Source organism: Sturnira hondurensis, unplaced genomic scaffold, assembly GCF_014824575.4.
Source record: "Sturnira hondurensis isolate 20B ecotype Veracruz unplaced genomic scaffold, ASM1482457v3 Scaffold0020237, whole genome shotgun sequence".
In the NCBI taxonomy this organism is placed as follows: domain Eukaryota; kingdom Metazoa; phylum Chordata; class Mammalia; order Chiroptera; family Phyllostomidae; genus Sturnira; species Sturnira hondurensis.
The window spans coordinates 310973-329994 of record NW_028092868.1 but is presented as its reverse complement, the minus strand read 5'-3'; the positions used below and the strand labels follow the sequence as shown (position 1 = coordinate 329994).

Here is a 19022-nt window from a genome sequence, read left to right as displayed (position 1 = left end):
CAACACGCCAGTTTGATTATGTGGCACGTTGCATACACCACCTTACTAGATCTTTATAACAACCCTGGGAGGTAGACTTTGTTCTTATCCCTGATGGACAGATGAGCAAAGTGGGGTTCACCTCTGTGAAGGTCCACAGCTAGTAAGTAGTGAAGTCAGGTCTGCCTGACCCTAAAGCCTTGCTCCAAATGACTACTATCTGGGTCTCAGGAGGCCGGGGGTCCCCGTGATTTCTAGTAAGCAGCACCTCCTCCACTAGAAGGAAAAGAGGTGGGTATTGAGCTGTTTTCCTCCTTGTGGGAAAAAGATGGTGACTGGATTTGGGCCTTTCTCTGAGCCTCCAAGGCTCTCTGCGGGCAGCGCCCGGAGTGCCTAAGGCGGAGGACATGAGGCACTTGGTGCATTTTAGTCAGAGAACCAGGGAAGGGCAGTGTTTTCCCCGTTGGCACCAATCTCACCTGAATGATCCCTGCCGGGAGTTGGCGTGGTCCTGGGACTTCCAGTGAAGCCAGGAGAAGGCAGCTTGTCTCAGCCCAACACTGCAGTTCTTCCCAAAACGTTCCTGTACCCCTGTGCCTCCCAGAGGGCCCAGCAACCCCAGGCTTCTCTTGGACTCACGGGCAGAGTGCTTGGCACAGATGGAAGCCGTAGATCAGGAGCCTGATGTGGGGACAGCACCCTTTCAAAGCCACGAAATCCCAGCGGGGACAGCCAGACCATTCCAACTGAAGCGTATCGGGCTGGGACATGGGCTCCAGATCTGAAGCCTCGCTGGGGCTCACGGGACTCCCCCTCTGCCGATTTCTAGCCCCCCGCCTCTGCTCTCTGGGCCCCATTTCTCCTCTACTCCAAAGCCCACAGATTAATTAGAGCTGACTTTTCTTTTTGGAACCAACTACAAAATCAACCGATCTCAAATTGAGATTACAAGCCAGCCGCCCTTCCAAAGCCCTGGCCTTCAATGGGGCGCCTGACCCGGTCATTCCCCAGATCGCTTCCTGCCAGCCCCAATTACCGGAGGACCTGGCATTTCCGTGGTTCCAGGCCTCTCTGGCCTGGAGCTGGCTAGAGCAACAGCAGGGAGCCGCCTTTTTCCCGGAAGGGAGTCCTGGGAACTCTTTAAGTGAGGGAAAGACATTGGCTCTCTTCGCCCAGATTTTCTAGCCCAGGAAGGGACTCTGGTCCAGGCCTGAGCCGCCTGCGGGCCTAACCCCCAGCCCTCCACTGCCCACACTCAGACAGGCCTTCCTCCTCCCTGCAGGGAACAAAGGGTCTGTGTGTGGAGTTGCTTCAGCCCAGGCCCCCCCCCCCCAGTGGTGGGCTGCAGCAGGAGCCCCGCACTAGGGGGATCCATTCATCTCCCCCTGTTTCTCTGGCTTGACCTTTGCTTGGCTGGGGAGCTGACCCTGAAGCCCCCACCTCCTTCCAGACTATGTCTTCCTGCCAAGTCCCTGCTCCACTTGTTCCACAAACGGTAAATCACCAATTAAGAAGCCACTCCCACCCAACGGGAGCATGGCCAGCTTGTGCCCTGAGGAGCTTGCTTCCATCCTGTCATCTCAGTAAAGGGTGGGTCCTCCTACCTGGAAGTGAGGACCCACATGGAGGACCTACTAATGCTGCAGCCTGAGTATGCGCAGGGCCCAGCGGGAGAGTCAGGGCCATTGTAAAAGTCCTGGCTGGGACAGACCCTCAGGGTCCTTCAGGGCAGCCCCTCCCTACCCGCCTGTGTCACCCAGAGCTTTCCTAGCCACAGTGAATGGAACCCGCCCCTTCAGGGCCGGCACCCAGACATTGGTTCTTGGCACTGAGGTTGAAGAGCCAGGCTTCCAGGTGGTGGGTCAGCCCAGCCTAGGGGGTCACAAGCCTGCTTCCACAGCAGCCCGTGCTGCCCAAGCTCTGTGCACCTGGGGCTCGATGCTTTGTAATCTCGGGCACCCACTTCCCCAGCTGCAGGACGGCCCAGTGTGGGTGGCTGAGAGCCACTGGGGGAGCCTCTGGGGCCCCGCTGGGAGAACAGGGGATGGCCATGGTACAGGAGCTAAAATGAGAGCTCCTCCCCTACCTGAGATGGAGATGTTAGTGATTTAGTGCATCTGAAGTCAGCACAATTCCAAACTTCAGACGTTTAAACAGGGACACTTCTAAGAAGCAAAACGGGACAGAAGGAGCCTCTAGATAAGCTCTCACAAAGACGAGCCATGAGGACAAGCCCCAGGAACAGCCGCTGGCCTCCTCCCGGCACTAGCTGCCAGGAACTCTGCCCCTTGCTCCCTACAGACGCCCACCGTGGAGTCCTTGGCAGTGACTCTCACCAACTGTGCAGGAATCGACGTTTTCTGGCCAGGACCAGCGCAGTCCCTGGTTCAGAGGTCAGGCTGGGGAAAGCCCAGGGAGACAATCCCTGGAGAAAGGAGACTGATGAGAGTGGACTGAGCCTGCAGGGTGGGGTCAGCAGAGGGCACCGCTGCTTCCTGCCCAGCAAAGGGCTGGAAGTGAGGGAGGCCCCGAGGTGCAGATCAAGGGAGCCTCAGTCATTTGCAGAATTAAGAGACCTGACCCAGGGGGAGGGAAGGGGCAGAGGTCAGTGACACTAATGAGGATGACTGCCTCTTTAGGAGGCTCCGAGGGGCCCAGATGTCCCTGGAGGGCATGGTTGTGTCTTTACATACAAACCAATGTGGGTTGAAGACAAGCCCAATTAGCCAGAAACCCTCACTCCCGGGTTCTGCTCTGCATGGCTCCTGTGGGGAATGGAGACAGAAGCCCAGAGACAAGGATGAGCAGACCCCACCCTCCTCCACCCTGCAGCACAGGAAGCTCTGTGTCTCTTGAGGGCAGGAGGAAGAGAAAGCAGAGACCCTCCTAGAGCCGAAGTTTTACCCAGAGCTAGACTCCACACCAGGGGACCTTGTTCTGGAGCTGCCAACAAACCCATCGTCCTCCCCAACCCTGGCCTCTCCCTCCGAAGGGCTTCACATAGGCAGGGCTGGGAGGGATGGACAAAGACGGAGGAGCAAGGGTGGGTGGAAGGTATCTAGCCTGATCTCACTTTGCAGGTGGGGATCCTGGACCCAGAGGGGAAAAGTGGGCTATCTGGAGTCACACAGCCAGCCAGCTTTTGTCAGCTCCCCAGAATGGAGGTGGGAAGGGGAGGCAGGGGCACTGAAGACCGAAAAGGGAAGGGCAGGACAAATGGGAAATCCCTAAATAGTCAGGGACCCCCAAGCTGACCTCCCACCTGCAGCACAGGGGACTCTGTCTGGTGTCCTCGGGGCTGAGTCAACCCAGTTGGGCTGGTTGACATGTTAGTAGGCCATCCTGGTCCTTTAGAGGAAATAGTGACAGGGTCCCTCAGCTGGTTCTCCTGAGGAAGGGCTGCTTGGCTGCAGTTTCCAGACTCCTGGTGAGGTCCTGTGGTGCCCTCTGCTGGCCACATGGTGGACCTGTGCTGGCAGGCAGGGCCCTGCCTGGCTCTTTTCTCCAGGTGCCTACGGTTAAAGACCCAGCTCTGGGGCAGAGAGAGAGGGTGGAACTCTGGACTGAGCTGTCCTCGAAGGCTGACCCCTTCATGCCTATGAGACACACACTCGAGGGCCCTCCAGCAGAGAAGGGCTTTCCCTTCCTTTCAGCTTACAGATGGTATTGAATAAGGGCAAGTGGAATATCAGCCCATTGCATGCTGGGCTTGGCCTAGAGAAATGGGTACCTGGGCTTTAGCAGACAAAAGACCTATGTTCCAATCCCTGCTCTGCATGACCTTGACATTTATGCCTGACCTCTACAGTTTATCCACCTGTGAAGCTAGAGTAATGTCCACTCCCCCATTGGAGTGGACCTTGGAGACTGAATAGAAGAAGGGTATAAAGCCCTTCACCCCAGTGCCAGATACAGGAAATGCCCTTTCTCTGCTCTTTCTTATAGAGGAGTTTCTCAGACTTCAGCAGTGAGGGCGGACCTGGGCACTGGCTTGTCTGCTGTGGTCACTTCAGGAGTCCACACCTCTGTCTGTGGCTCAGGGGTCTTGGTGGGTCAGGATGAGGAAGGGCCCCTGAGTTTGGAGCTAAAGATGCCGAGCCTTTTGCAGAATTTGGAGACTTGGCCTAAAGAGAATGGAGATGAACTATCCCAGGTGATATGAATTTGTGCGTACAAGCTTACAAATGTGCAGGGTCCTTGCTGCACTGAGCAACCAGCACTGGGCTTGGGGCACAGCAAAAGGAGGAGACGGTATCTGACCAGGGCCCCCAGCAACGAGCAGGGTACTGAGGACATAGCAGAGAGCCATGAAAATGGGTAGTGTTTTCAGGGAAGCGTAACAGGTATCAGGGTGTGAGGAGATGAGGTTGGGAAGGAAGTGAGGATGGCAGTAGGGAATGTCGTCATCCTGGGTGTGCACTGAGCAGTGTGGAGGCCCATCACAGAGGAGGGAGTTCAAAGCAGCCCCATTCTTGGTGAGCGTGCACATGGACCAGGAATGCCTGTGAGGGCAGAGAAGGGGTGAGGATGGCTGGAAGGATGGAGACGGGGTGGGACCAGGTTCCCCTCTGCCTGTAGGCCTGTGGGGATTGCAGCATGGCCTGAGACCCGGGCCAGCGCCAGGGCCAGGGTCTGTCAGCATTCTGCATCGCCCGGCACAGCGCTGACCTCCACATGCGGAGGCTGCGGCAGGCTGCCATTTGTCACCTGCAGCTGCACAGCAGTCTGGGCCCTGGCCAGAACTGCATTTGGGGTTCAGCTGATGGAGACAGAAACTGTTCTCCTTCCTTCCTGTTGACCCCTCTGCCAACACAGTCTTGATTCACATACTCTCTGCCTCCAGTCGTCACTGGCTGCCATCTCCACCCCATCTCCTCCTAGTGTGTCCTTCCAAGGACAGAAGAATACAGTCCCTGTCCTCCTTCCTGAGCTCAGCCCCCTTCCACAGATTTGCCTTGTTCATGGGGAGGTAAGAGAGGTTGAAAAAGACCGGGCTCTGCTGAGCCAGTGGAGCACACTTCACAACGTCTTGGAGAAGCCACAGCTGTCCCAGTGCCCCTGGCCAGGTTCCAGGCAGCGCCTCGATTCATCTCCAGTCCCCCACCACCCACAGTGTAGGCAGACCCTCTGCCGCACGGGCCCTTTGGAAGACTTAGACCCAAGGAACCTGGGAGGAAAAGGAGCACCAGAGGAAGGTGAAGTGCAGGAGCCCCTCTGGCTCGGCCAGCAGGTTCCGCTGGAGCCAACCTGCTGGGTTGAGAACAGGGCAAGAAGTACTGGGTGGGGATGGGAGGGGGTGTGCGGTAGGTAAGTGGCCGAGTGGGTCCCTCCCCCCCCACCCTCACCCCAGCACTGAGGGGAAGGCCCCGTGGGCCAGGGGCCAGCAGCAGATCTTGAACAGCTCCCTCTGTCCCCGCCCCAGAGCGCTCAGGCTCCTCAGGTAGGTCTCCGTCTGGGGCCTGTGCCACACTCTGCTCCGTGACTTGGACCCCTCTACAGGTTCGCATAGCTGAGGGGAGTGGCCCTTGGCGGCTGCTAGGAATGGCAGGTCCTCAAAGCTCATCCTGAACAGGACAACTGTCCCCAGCTTCCACATCAGCTATTCTCAATGACATCCTAGCCTGCCATGCCTCAAGGGCCGAGGCCTCGGGGCCCTGAGTCATCTCACGGATTCTGTTTCCTCCTTCAGGGAGAACGGGGAATGCCAGGGATGCCAGGCAAACATGGAGCGAAGGTACCTGCCCCCCTTCACACGCCAGGCAGCCCCGCCCTGCCCTCACTTCTCTCCCACACTCCCCCTTTCCATGTCCCTCTGTGAAGACAGGGTACACATTTCTTGCCAGGCACCCTCCCCTCACTGCACCAGCCTGCGCTTCCAGGCAGGGCTGCTCCTGGTTGGCCCACGAGCCCTCACTCACCAGCATCTTTCTGACATGGCCAAGTCTGCTTCTGGGCATTTGGGGGTCATAAAAATTTTCTCAGTGACCCCACCTCTGGCTGCAGTCCTGAGACTCATGTGGGGAGTGGGCACCCCTACAAGTCACCTTCACTTGGGAGTGTCTGAGCACTGTGCTTGGAAGCCTGTCCACTCCCAAAGTAGATAGGTGGTCTTGGCCCAATGTGGAAATGGGGTGCACTGCCAGCTGCTCCCCAGTCCATGAGGGCGGAGGTCAGATAGCCTCCTGCGAGGAGAATCCCGCTGACACCCCCTTGGGTGGGCTGTATGTGGGACATCACCACCCACTCCTCTCCCCTTCCCCATTCCCTCCGGCCACCCTTCCTCTTTCCCTTCCCTCCCCTCCCATTTCTCCCTCCTTCTCTCCAATCCCAATGTGCCCCTCCCCCCACTTCCTCCCAGGGATGCCCCCATCTAGCTCACCTGTGGACATCCAGCCATGGTGTCCACTGTGTCCACCATGATGCCCATGGTGCCGAACAGGTGGGTGGGAAGCCTGGGAACCCAGTTGCGCTGCAGAGCCTCCTCCTCGAGGCCGCTCCCCCCCCGTACCAAGCTCAGCATCCCCCTTTCCCATGAGGCTGGGCAGCAGGTAGGAGTGAGCAGTCCACTTTTGCATCTCCCCAAGGGGAGGCTGGGAGGCTGGCCGCCTCCTGCATGCTTCCCCTGCCTGAAGAAGTCTCCATGCCTTTTCCTCTCTCTGCCAGGGGGCTCCTGGCATCGCAGTGGCTGGAATGAAGGTCAGTGGAATGCTGTAACTCCACAGAGGGGCGGGATGGGAGAGGTGGAGAGAGGAGGACAGGGCTGGGGCTCTGGGGGCTCTGAACCAAGAAAGGGGCAGACAGGATTGGGAAACATTTCTCGGAAAGCAGCCGTTTTGCCAGATACATGCATAACTTGAACAACTGATCTTTACCTAAGCTTCTCAAGGAAGTAGCAAAGGGTTCCCAGCTTCCGCTGCTGGTCTCACCCTCCTGCGATGTGCAGTGGGGCCTTCACACTCTGAAATTTAGCAGCTGCATGCTCACAAAGCTTCTGGGAGGAGAGGGGTGCCCTCCTGCACCCCACCCAACCGCCCTGCTGGCTGACAGGGAGGGGAGTGGGAACAGCGGGGAACACAGGAGCTCAATGCAGCCGTTCCTCAGGGCCACTTGAGAGTGCAAAGCAAAAGCCCATTTCATCCTCTTCCTCCTCCTGGGGTGCCTCACTGACACCCACACCAGCCACACCCACCGCCTAGGAGAATAAGGAAGGGTCCAGACAGTGCTTCTTCAGCCTGGGGCTTGAGGTCTAAGCATAGGAGAGCCCTGAGCTCATTCGTTCCTGCTCGCTCTCTGGCTTTCGCTCTCTGGCTCTCACTCTCTCTTCCTACCTCTCAATTATTTACCCGAGTCTTCTTCTTTCCTATGCAGGGTGAACCAGGGACCCCAGGAGCCAAGGTATGGGTGCAGAGGAAATACTGGGGTCTGCATGGAGCATGGGGCTTCTGGGGGTGGGGGGAGGGTCCCCTGAGGCTGGCCCTCGGGCTGGGGCCGGACTGAGCAGAGGAAGGCCTGCCAGGGAGGAGCCTGCTGGTCAGGGGTGCACAGGGACAGCTCTGCCAGTCCGCCCAGTATGACAGGAGGCAGATGACTTTTATCTACTCCCTTCTTTCTCTGAGTTCTGCTCCTCACGCGCCTCTTCTCCCCCAGCCAGGCCCTCCTCAGTTCAGTTAGCACACAGAAGCCCAGTTCTGTCTTGGCTCCAACTGTGGGCCAGTATGACTCCAGTATGACATAGCTAATTATTCCTTTAATGTCCATGTTTCCAAATCGGGTCACGTGCTGAGGGGCTGGGAGTTAGGACTTCAACATACAAATTTGTGGGGGACACACTCAACCCACAACAGGAGGCAAGCCTCTCAAAATATTCCTCCAAAAAGAAGTTCTGGTTAGATGGTTCTTGTCTTCTCTAGAGGCAGGGAGGAGGCCGGCAGAAAGCTCTCCTGGGGACCAGGGGCCCCAAACAGCTGGACATTAGGAACATGAAAAGAGCAGAGGAGTTGAAGGAAGAGTCTCGCCAACTACCAGCATTCCAAACTGCTCACTGCTCCCCAGGAGACCCCCAAAAGGGCCATTCTAAATGCTCTCAGGCTCCTCTCCCTGTCTGAGTGATGGGGGCCCAGCCCACATGGGGCCAGGAGAACAATGACGTGGGCTGTCACGGGTATGAAGTGGCCCGTGGAAGGAGCTGGGCCCAGATGGGGTCCCTCAGGAAGTGGAGTCCTTCAGAAAACGGCCCCAGAAGGGGCAGGGAGGTAGGAGAGAGGAGAGCCGAGGCCTGGTGCTGGTGGGGCGACGGCCTCACCACGCCGACCTCCGGGGAAAGGGTTTCTAACCCTGCACCATTTCCTCTGCAGGGTGAGAAGGGGGCTGTGGGCTCCCTGGGGCTACTCGGCCTCCTGGGGCAGAAGGTGGGCGCTGAGGGGCTCTGGGTGGTGAGCTCTGTGTAGAGGCGTTAACGTTCATCCCCTCCTCAGCGTTCCCGGCCCTGCACGTTCACATGGGCCCCGCGTTCGGGGTGCCCCTCCCAGCTTTGGGGGGGGAGCTGCTGGAACACAATCCGATTCTGTTTCAGAGGAGCGGGGTGTGAGGTACCACATGGGAGGCCCCAAATTGCCCAAATTCAAAGAATTCAATAGCTATGACCTGGTCAGATTTCTCTGCACCAGCTCTGAAAATGTGCTCAATTGTACATGAGCTCCAGAAGCTATTCCGTTTGAAAAAAGGCCCAAGGTCAAGTGAGTTTGGGGAGAGCCGTCTCAGGCGGGCCCCCTGGACGGTCAGTCACAGGACACCTTAGCCTTCCAGAGCGCCGACCTTCCTGTGCGAAGCTGCCTGCAAAGCCTCATTTCATCCCACCCTTCCTGACACTGGCCACCAGACCCCCCTTTTTCTTCACATTTCAAGTATTGTCAACCCCCTGAACAAAGTGTTCCGTGGAACATACTTTGAGAAACACTGCTCCAGACCCAGGTTCTGATGGGTCTGTGGTTTCAGCTCTAAGTCTTTTCCCCCTCATCAGCCAGCCCCATTCTTCCCTAAAACCCACGGCTGGATCCTACCAGGCCAGGCTTCCGAACGCCTCTGGTTCCCCGCCATCTTGGACCCCGCAGACCCCTAATGCCCACCCCCACCCCCACCAAGTTCAGCCTAGACTGAGGGGCGGTTGGCTGCCTCCAGGCCTTCAGGCTGTGAGGGCACACAGACAGATTTCAACCAACTCCCTCCAGAGCTGGGTGGGCCCAGTGATGATAACTCTTTGTTTTCCATCCCCAGGGAGAGAAAGGCGATGCTGGCAACTCCGTTGGAGGAGGCGGAGGGCAGCCCGGCCCCCCGGGGCTCCCCGGGCCCCCAGGGCCAAAGGTGAGTCGGAGGCCTTCATCCTCAGCCGCTTCCTGGGTGACACTGTTTCCTGGGTACCTTGCCTTCTCTAGGCTTCTGCTCCAGGAGTGTGGTTTTTCCAGTGGATTTTGGAAAGGTCATTTGGTCTGAGCTCCTGCTCCCAAGCAGTGACGGTTTGACCATCCGGGAGAGATGTCCGGGCAGGACAGACGGACAGTCCCGTTAATTCAAGAGGCAATGATGACGTAACTGAGTCAGGGACTGACTGCAGAGCCTTTGGACAGCCAGAGAGGCCCCTGGCCTGGGCTCTGAATAGCTCTCGGGTCAGTGAGGTGCTGGGCCCACTTTGGGGAGTGGGGGTGGTGGCGGGGACAGCTGCAGGTGGGCCTGACCATGCTTCCCTTGCTCTCCGTGGGAACTGCAGCGGTGAGGTTTGGGTTTCCCGAAGCAGGCGCTCCCTGTGACGCTTGCTTTATTTCAGCAGCACAGGAAAATGAGGGGGTCTCTTTCTTAACTTAGAAGGAAAAGGTTAATCACCATCATGGTTGGCAGCCATCCACGCACTCTGACCTTTGTCGAGGGCCCGCTATGGGGGACCCTGCACAGGTCACAGGGTGGCAGAGAACTGCCCTCGGCTGGCCCACAGTCTAGCAGGACAGACCAGCCCACAGCTCACAGGAGCACGGTGCAGGGAGCCACGGGGAACCCCACAGACAGGCAAGGGGAAATGACTTCCCCTCCGCCATCCCCCATGCCGGGGCCCCCCTGACCGAGGCAGGCGCAGAGCCCCCCGCAGGAGCACCAACTTTGCCAAAGGTGGCCTTGCCCTCTGGGCTCCCAGACATCGGGTGTTGGAGTCCGACCCACTGACACCACAGGGCATGCATACCTGGCGCATTTGGGGTCTTGATTTGGGGATGGAGAAACCTGGTCACTGCTGTCCCCGCACCCTGGGACAAGAGAAAGGGAAGCTAGAAGACTACTCCCAAAATCACGTCCCCTCCCTAAGACCAGGCAAGTGTTTAGTAAGTGATGGATTTGGGACTGGCCTCCTCTTACCTCCCTGGACCCACACCACACACACACACGCACACATACCCCTCCACCACCACCACACACACACACAGGCCTAGGGCCTTCACTGGCCCCTCTTCTCCCAGGCAGGGTCAGGTGTGTCCCACAAGGGTTTCAGCTCCAAGACGACCCTCCATGGGCTGCTGGCCCACAGTTGGAGCCAAGACAGAACTGGGCTTCTGTGTGCTAACTGAACTGAAGAGGGCCTGGCTAGGGGAGAAGAGGCGCGTGAGGAGCAGAACTCAGAGAAGGAAGGAAGTAGATAAAAGGGCTGCAGGGGGAGGGGAGTCCCAGGCTGGGCCCAAGCATGGGTAGGAGTCAGATAGGAGATGGAGGTCCAGACCCTTAATTCCCAGAACATTAACACCCAGACCATCTTTTGCCCCTCTGAGCAACTACCCCAGCTGCCCTGCGCACCTTCATTCCATTCCTCTCCCTCCCCAGGGAGAAGCTGGTGTCGATGGCCGGCCTGGCCCCCCCGGACAGCAGGGAGACAAGGTACAGAGGCCCCCAGACCTGAGAGCTGTAGGAAGAGGGTCAGCTCGAGAGTTCAAGCCCCAGCTCAGAGTTAGGAGACTGGCCGTCCCTGCAGCTGGAAGGCTGGCCCAGGGACAGCAGACTTGGGCTTCGGGGTGACCCAGATCCCCTGCTCTGTTAGCTTTCAAGCCACTGGGAGAGATGGACTCCCACTTCCCCGCAGCTGCCACTGTGGAAGGGCCAGGGATGCTGCCATGTACCTCCCAGGTGCACGCTGACCAAAGTGCTGAGGGGCAGGGGGCAGGGCAGGGGGCCTGGAGGCAGCAGTGGCTAGATGCACCATGAGCTGGCCAGCTGCAGTGTCTTCAGGAGTGAAGTTGCATTGAAGGGTTTGTTTTCTCCTTTATTTGTACTTTCTATCTTAGTCTTAAAATTGTCATCCATGTTAACATCATCGCAGAACTGAACTGCATTTATACCACTGCTCCGTCTGTGCCCCGCTGTCTGTCCTGCGTCCCACAGGAGGAAGTGCCCTCGCTTCACCTGCTCAGGGAGGCCAGGGCTCCGTACACCTCTCNAGATCCCCTGCTCTGTTAGCTTTCAAGCCACTGGGAGAGATGGACTCCCACTTCCCCGCAGCTGCCACTGTGGAAGGGCCAGGGATGCTGCCATGTACCTCCCAGGTGCACGCTGACCAAAGTGCTGAGGGGCAGGGGGCAGGGCAGGGGGCCTGGAGGCAGCAGTGGCTAGATGCACCATGAGCTGGCCAGCTGCAGTGTCTTCAGGAGTGAAGTTGCATTGAAGGGTTCGTTTTCTCCTTTATTTGTACTTTCTATCTTAGTCTTAAAATTGTCATCCATGTTAACATCATCGCAGAACTGAACTGCATTTATACCACTGCTCCGCCTGTGCCCCGCCGTCTGTCCTGCGTCCCACAGGAGGAAGTGCCCTCGCTTCACCTGCTCAGGGAGGCCAGGGCTTCCTTACACCTCTCCGTCCCCAGCCCCTCCCGTGTTCTGCCCAGTAGTTCGGGTCTTTCTCAAACAGAAGGGCTCCTAAAAGAACCGTGTGGACTCCTCATGGCAAATATTGACCCAGGCAATTGGCAACAATTTCTGAGCCCTCGCTACCTGAGCAGAATAGAAATGAAGAGAATCCCAGCTCCCAAGGGGGCAGCTGATTAGCGGGCTGGGGAGAGATGGCCAGATGGACACAGGTGGAATCGCTAACAACTAACGTAGGACAGAAAGAGTATCTTTCAATGCAAAACTGGGGGGAGCGTGAGGGAGAGAGCAGATGGTCAGCCGCCCCCTGACAGAGCGGAGCCCGGACTTAGTGAACGGAGGGGGGGCGGGGCTCTGCATCCTAATGGCCTGCGCTCCATGAGCCTCCGGACCCTCCGTGGCCACTAACACACGGCCCATCTGGGGACACTGGGTTCTCTCGTACCAGCTTTGCCCCCATTTCACTCCAATTTTGTCGTGTGATAGGGGGACCCTGGAACACCTGGAGAACAGGGACCAGCTGGCCCCCAGGTAGGTGTGCCTCTCGCCCGGAGTCACAGCACAACATCTCGCCTCCCTGGGGTTGCAGAGTGAAGTGGCTTGTCTCTGGGGTGTTGAGGGGGAGAGAGGGCAAGAACTGGCTGGCCCCTGACAGGAGGTCTGGCATCGCAGCCGTGAGGGAACTTGGCCTTCTCCAGGTCAGTCTGATTCAGCATTCTCATGGAGGCCAGCTCCTGAGCACCCTCTGAGAGCATTTGGAGTCCCCGATAGGCACCCCCTCCAGCTGCTCTGGATCCTCCTGTGTGTAGCCAGGCGCAGCCGGTGTCGGCTGCAGTCCCATTTGACAGGCAGCAGGCAGCAGGTCCCTGCCAGCCCAGGCCCTGGGTTGAGACCTCATTTGTCTTGTAGGGCTCCAAGGGGGAACCGGGGAAAGGAGAGATGGTGGATTGCAATGCCAGCATCAACGAGGCTCTCCAGGTGAGTGCAGGCCGGCCTGAATGTTCAGGGGCCTCCGGGCTCTGCATCAAGGCCTGGAGGAGGGAGCGCTGCAACATCTCTGAGCCCAGGCCATTGTGCAGGGCTTCCGGGAGGGCCACTCCCCTGTTTTCTCTCCTTTGGCCTCCCACTGTGCAGCCTCCAGGCAAATGGCCCCCTCACTTGTTACTGGGGTAGCCTGGCTTTCCATCTTGGCCCTTCTGGCCTGTTACCCTGGCTCTGAGTAACTGAGAACCGTAGCTGGAGCCCCCTGCAGGTTGTCGGCCCATCCAAGGTTTGCGGGCCTCGTTTCTTCCCTGGACACACACCCTGCTCACATGTTAGCATCTGTCTTTCCGGAACTCATCTCCCTTTTGGATCAGTTTTACCATATTTCAAGTTCATATGGTACCCACCCTCAGATGCAGTTTCTGACCCTTGGCTCTGTTGATAACTTGGGCTGGATCGTCTTGCTGTGGGGCTGTGGAGGAAGGTGTCCTGTGTGTCGTCGGATGTTCAGCGGTGTGTCTGGTCTCCCCCACCAGATGCCAGAGGCACCCCTCAGTTGTGACAACTAAAATGTGTCTCCAGACTTGCCAGATGTCCGCTGGGGGCAAAGCTGACCCAGATGAGAACTAGTTCTTTAAAGAAAACTATCTCACTGTGTGAATCCATTTATGAGGTGTACAATTCTTGTTTAATTTTAACGATCATCCATTTAATTATTCTTTGCGTGATTCCATATTTTGCTATGCTGCATCTGTTGGTTTAAGGGGCAGTGCATCAGAACCTTGAACTCTAGATACTGGACAACGGGGAGAAGCAAGGGAGGGCCCCAGGCAGCGACTAGAAAGAATAAGGGACATTGCTTCCTCCCTCTTCGGCAAAGTAAAAGAAAGGTCGCAAGCCATGTGAGGGCTTGTGTGAGTCCGTTGTGGGGCAGCCTCGGAGCAGCATTCTGTGAGATGTGGGGTGCTCCCTGCCCAGGGATTAGGCACCTCTGGGAGCCATGGGGGGTGCTGTGGGGGTGCTGTGGGGCTGGGAGGCACAGAGCCCAGGCCCTAGAGGGCCCAGCCCCCACGCTCCAACTGGGCCGTGGGGGCCCAACAGGTGGCTCTTGACTTGCTCTTCACCTGATTGCACGGTGTTGGTTTTTTAGGAGATCCCGACGCTGACCTTGATCGTAAGTCTTCCTTCCTCTTCCCTCACTTTGGCTGGGCACCAGGCTGGGGCTGGGGGAGGGCAGCCTGGAAGCAAGCACTGCAGGGCTTGCCTCGAGAAGGCAGCCACTGGGCTTTCTAGGTTAGGGCTGACCTGGCAGCAGGGGGTCTCAGAGCCCCGCCCACTCTGGTCAAGGCCGTCTGCCAGAGTGGCTCTTTGCCGATTCCTCGGTGTACACTTGTCACAGGGTAAATGCTGTGCTCTCGTTACAGCTCTGTCAAGGAAATAGGGGGATAGAGGAGGAAGTTTTTATGTTTCTCCTTTTTCTCAACCTTCAGCTGATAAAGTGCATAATCCTAAAAACTCAGTGGTGACCCTTCGCATTTAAGTCAATTTCATTACCTACATCTGGAAAACCAGTGGATTCCAAGCCTGGGTTTTGCACACGTGCCTACCTGGGCCAGCTTTCTGTGGATGCTTGTAATTAACACGCTAGCACCAGGTGGAGAGGAGAGGGGAGATCGCCAAGTCCTCAAGCTCCTGGCATTTTGGTTCACTTCATACTTTCAGTGTCCACACGCCACAGCACGCACCTAGGGATGACACAAACCCAGACTCAAGCACCAATCGTAGGATGCCCCAATCCCAGAAACTGGTGTTCATTAACCACATGATTCTGGAATCAATGGGCTTCATTTGGAAACATTAAAATACACCATTTAAGATAGCTTTGGGAAGCAAAACTTTCCTGGATACACTTTTTTTTCCTTTTAAAATCAACCTTGAGGTATAATGCACATGCAATAAAATGCACCCCTGTTAGACATAGAATTTGCTGAGTTTTGACAAATGTATCTGTAAACATGAATCCACCACCCCAGTCACTTGAGAAAGTTCCCTCGTGGACCTGAGGAGTCGGTCCCCCACCCACCCCCAGCCCTGAGCCACCACGGACCTGCTTCCTGTTGCCGTGGATTAGACGTGCCTTTGTTAGCGTCTCCTGTGAATGTAACCACATTGTACGTAGTGTCTGCGTCTGGCCTCTCCTCTCAGTGCAGTGTGTCTGGGTTTCGCCCGTGGCGTGGCAGGCACCATCCTTGCTGCTTTTCCACTGCTGAGTAGCATTCCACTGTACAGATGTGTCAGACCTCCACCTGCTGGTGGACAATTGGGTTGTTCCCTGGGGACAGTTTCCAGTCACTGCCAGGAAGGTCATATTTGTCTGTCTTCTTAAAGCCTGGGAGCCCCCAGCAGTGCCCGAGAGCAAAGAGGAGGGAGAGGCTGTTGGGCGTGGCTCCGGGGTCCCCACCAGCCACTGTAACCCACACACACTCAGTGCTTATCTCCTTTACAAAGAAAATGTTCCCGCCACTGATGGAATGTTCAACAATGACTGATCTCTATAAACCAGCCCCTGTACACACTCCTCTAGTGACAGGCCACTCCTCAATCAGAAGTTCTTCCTTGAGTCTTTCTTTTCTTCCCTAGGGGCCCCCTGGTCCTCCTGGACAAATTGGCCCTCCTGGAGCTCCGGGGACTCCAGGCCAGAAGGTAACACTTGCCTCAACAAGGGGAATGCAGACACTGCAGGGGAACCCATGTGTCTGTCTGTGCGCGCGCACCCCGCTTCCGCCCCTCATCCCGTGATGCTCACCTTCCCAGAGCCACCACCTCACTCTGGCTTCTAATTCAATGCACAAGGCACCACCCCCGTCTGGCTGCCATCACTCTTCCCTGGCCACCTGTCCTGGGTACCTATAACCCGCAAGTCCTTCTGATGTGGCAATTCTGCCCCACCAGACCCTGCCCCAGCCACACCCCCAACCCGCCAACAGGTTACGTGGCCCATGAGCCCAACTCCAGTCTCACCCCTCCCTTGATCCCTTTCATTCTCCAACCCCGACCCCTGTGATTTTTCTCATATCACAAGTCCTCAGTGCAAGTGCATTGAGGACTCCTGGCACATGGGGCGTGCTGCGGGAATGACAGCGGTCATTCTTCTCTGCTCTGGAGTAACTGCTAGGTATTTATTCTGGCTGCAGGGGGAGATTGGACTGCCGGGCCCTCCAGGACTCGATGGAGAAAAGGTAAGAACAGACACTCCCAGACAAACCTCGGAAGATGGTCCTTGCCCTGGGGGGGTGATGGGGCAGAGGCTCTGGAAGAAGCCCAAGTGTGGGCCTTGTGGGGAAGAGAGAAGAGGAAGGGAGAGGAGGCCCACCCTGCAGAAGCCCCGCCGAGCCCCACACTGCTGGCCTCAGAGAAGCCAGCAGACCCGCACTGGGCTGGGGCTGGCGGCTGAGGCCCCCTCGGCTCCCCCCAGGAGTTGGACAGGCTCTCTGCCTGGTCCAGCTGAGCACGGAAAAACTGAGGCCTCCAGGCCACCCATTCTTTCGTGTTCCCTCTCCTGTTTCTCCACTAGTGTGTCTAATAAGCGTTGTTGATCTCTTCAAAAGGGACCTCGAGGCAAACCAGGAGACATGGGCCCTCCTGGTCCCCAAGGCCCTCCAGGAAAGCCAGGGCCTTCAGGAATAAAGGGAGACGACGGACACCCGGGGAGCCCAGGAGAGAAGGGGGAGAAAGGGGAGACGGGGCAGGCCGGCCCCCCGGTGAGTGCCAGGACCGGGTGGACCCAGCTTCACCCTTCTGCGTGCACCACCCCCAGCATGACTCTGGCCCTGCAGCCTGGGCTGCCAACCCGGAGCCAGGGGTTTGGGGTAGGGGCTCTACCTGGTTTCTCCTCAAGCCACTTACTTTATAAAGGCCTGTGTCCTACCTCAAGAGACCTGGGTCCTATTCCATCATACCCTGTGTGTGTCCTCACAGAATCACCGAGGCTGGCAGAGCCTTAGTTCTCTCATCTCGTGAATGGGGGTCATAATGCTTTTGCTGGATGCCATGCTAGGCTGTTGGGAAAGAAATAAAGTCACAGGTCTAAAACCGCCTCTTGGGAGAGGGTGCAGAAACCCTCTACCTAGGAGAGCTTGCTTGTACAAAAAGGGGGGGGTCTTAGCCCACTCCAGTTAGGCCGCTGCCTTGACTTGGGAGCCCTCTCCGCGCATCAGCGGTTTTTGTTACTGTAAATGGTCACCATCCTAGACACCTGCCCTTGGAGGAAGGGAGCCTTGCGTGCATGCCACTTCTGGTCACAGATGCTCAGTATGACGACCTTGCGCTTGACTAACAGAGATCTTTGTCGGTCCTTAGGGTCTAGATGGCCCAACTGGGGAGAAAGGAGAACCAGGTGGCCAAGGGAGACCTGGAGCGACAGGATTGCCTGGCCCAATCGGGCTCCCGGGATTTACAGTAAGGCGAGAGGGTTGGGTGTGCAGGCCAGCGGCAGGCAGGGGCCCATGGGCAGGGGCGCCCTCCGGGCAGGCCACAGCCCAGCAGGCATCTGCACCACGAGGAGGCTGTGCTCGCTAGCCCCGGGCCTGCCCAGCCTGGCGAGGGGCACCTTCTTCATGAGCAGACACCGTCTCAGGGGCAGTTGAGTGCAGACAAGAGTCCCAGCTCTCTCAGCACACAGCATGGTGGCCTCTGACTTCAGGCGCCAACATTGTTCAAAGGTGCTGGGAGCTTAGACTCAGAATTCTCCTCTTCCGAGTGAGGAGAACCTCAGAGGTCAGCTAGTCCCACCTGTGACTGGCTGTGGCTGCCTCGCTCAGCTAGGACAGGAGGTAGCTCCCGCCTCCTGGCATGTTCCCTTCCTCGAGAGGCAGCCCCAAGTGGGAGGGAGTGCTCCTGGGCGTGGTGTGCCAGCTCCCTCGTCCACAACCCGCCTCTGCCCGCCCCCACCCACCTCTGGAGCCTTAGGCATTTCTGTAGCTGCCTAAGAAACCACCACAAGTTCAGCAGCTTAGAACAACACACACTGATGCTATTGCAGCTTCCGTGGGTCAGGAGTCCAGGCACATTTCTGCCGGGCCTCTGCCCAGAGCCCCGCGAGGCTGCAGCCAGGGTGTCGGCTAGCCACATTCTCCTCCAGAGCTGGGCTCCTCTTCCAAGCTAACCGCTGTTGGCGCAATTCAGTTCCTCCCTAAGGCGGGACTGAGCCCTCAGCTCCGAGAGGCTGCCTGCAGTTTTGGGGCACACAGCCTTCCCCAGAACAGGCCGTTCACGTTGTAGCAGCTTGCTTCTCCAAGGCCAAGGCCAAGGCCAACAGGAGTCTCTCCATGTTTGCTGGCAAGACAGAGTTCTGCGTGTGTGTGTAACATATTTTTAACAATTTTAACATGTGTTTGTATACTGTTGTATAAGTACATTATAATTTGTAGCATAATCTTGTCACAGAATCAAAGGGTGACATTTCATCAACTTCGCCATATGTCATATCCTGTTGGTCCACCCTAGGGCCTACGCCCTGCAGGACCCATACAGAACATCAGCCTCTCCTCCCACGTGCTGGGAACTCAGATTCTCAAAGGCAGTGATCACAGGCCACCTGCCCCACCTTTGTCCCTCCGGCTGACCACCCCCATAGCCTCTGAGGTATTCCTTGCCAATGCCCAGGCTTGGTGTCTTGCTGGTCACAGATTTGAGGTGTGTCTGCCCAGGCCCCCTGCGTGCTGGCATCCACGCCGTGGTATTTTGTGCCCACAGGGAGAGAAAGGAGAGCCTGGGGAAAAGGGTGATCCAGGAGTAGAGGTAGGTGGCACCTGCTCTGCCTTCTGTGTCACGGGGGTAATGACAGACCGCGGCACACACAGCCTCTCCAGTGCGCACAGAATTTCCACATCTAGAGCAAAACCCGCAACCACTTGATTCAAGGAGGGTGCAAGAGCGTTCACTGAGCACCACAGCGGGTCAGCCAGGGAGCCCCCATTCTGCCCATGGCTCTCCGCGTGGACCGAGTCCCTCCGTGGCATTTCCCTCCTGGGGCTGGAGCCGGGAGATAAGGCAGTGAACAGCCCCCGTAGTGGGTAGTAGCGTGGCAGCTGCTCGGGGGCTCAGGCGAGCATCCCCGAAGACGGGTCGTCTGAGCGGAGCCTGGAAGACTCTGTAGGAATTTGC

At 57.5% G+C, this 19022-nt stretch overlaps 1 protein-coding gene across 1 annotated transcript in view; it reads left to right on the top strand.

The window, feature by feature from the left end:
- Window positions 1-19022, top strand: part of COL13A1 (collagen type XIII alpha 1 chain) — a 146479-nt gene that overhangs the window by 104004 nt on the left and 23453 nt on the right. Inside the window, exons 18-31 of the mRNA XM_037029257.1 lie at window positions 5669-5713; window positions 6643-6675; window positions 7348-7374; window positions 8334-8387; window positions 9253-9339; window positions 10837-10890; window positions 12360-12404; window positions 12783-12851; window positions 14008-14031; window positions 15498-15560; window positions 16052-16096; window positions 16466-16618; window positions 17217-17315; window positions 18612-18656. Of these exons, the coding sequence (XP_036885152.1) occupies window positions 5669-5713; window positions 6643-6675; window positions 7348-7374; window positions 8334-8387; window positions 9253-9339; window positions 10837-10890; window positions 12360-12404; window positions 12783-12851; window positions 14008-14031; window positions 15498-15560; window positions 16052-16096; window positions 16466-16618; window positions 17217-17315; window positions 18612-18656 (843 nt within the window). The remainder of the gene's footprint in view (window positions 1-5668; window positions 5714-6642; window positions 6676-7347; window positions 7375-8333; window positions 8388-9252; window positions 9340-10836; window positions 10891-12359; window positions 12405-12782; window positions 12852-14007; window positions 14032-15497; window positions 15561-16051; window positions 16097-16465; window positions 16619-17216; window positions 17316-18611; window positions 18657-19022) is intronic.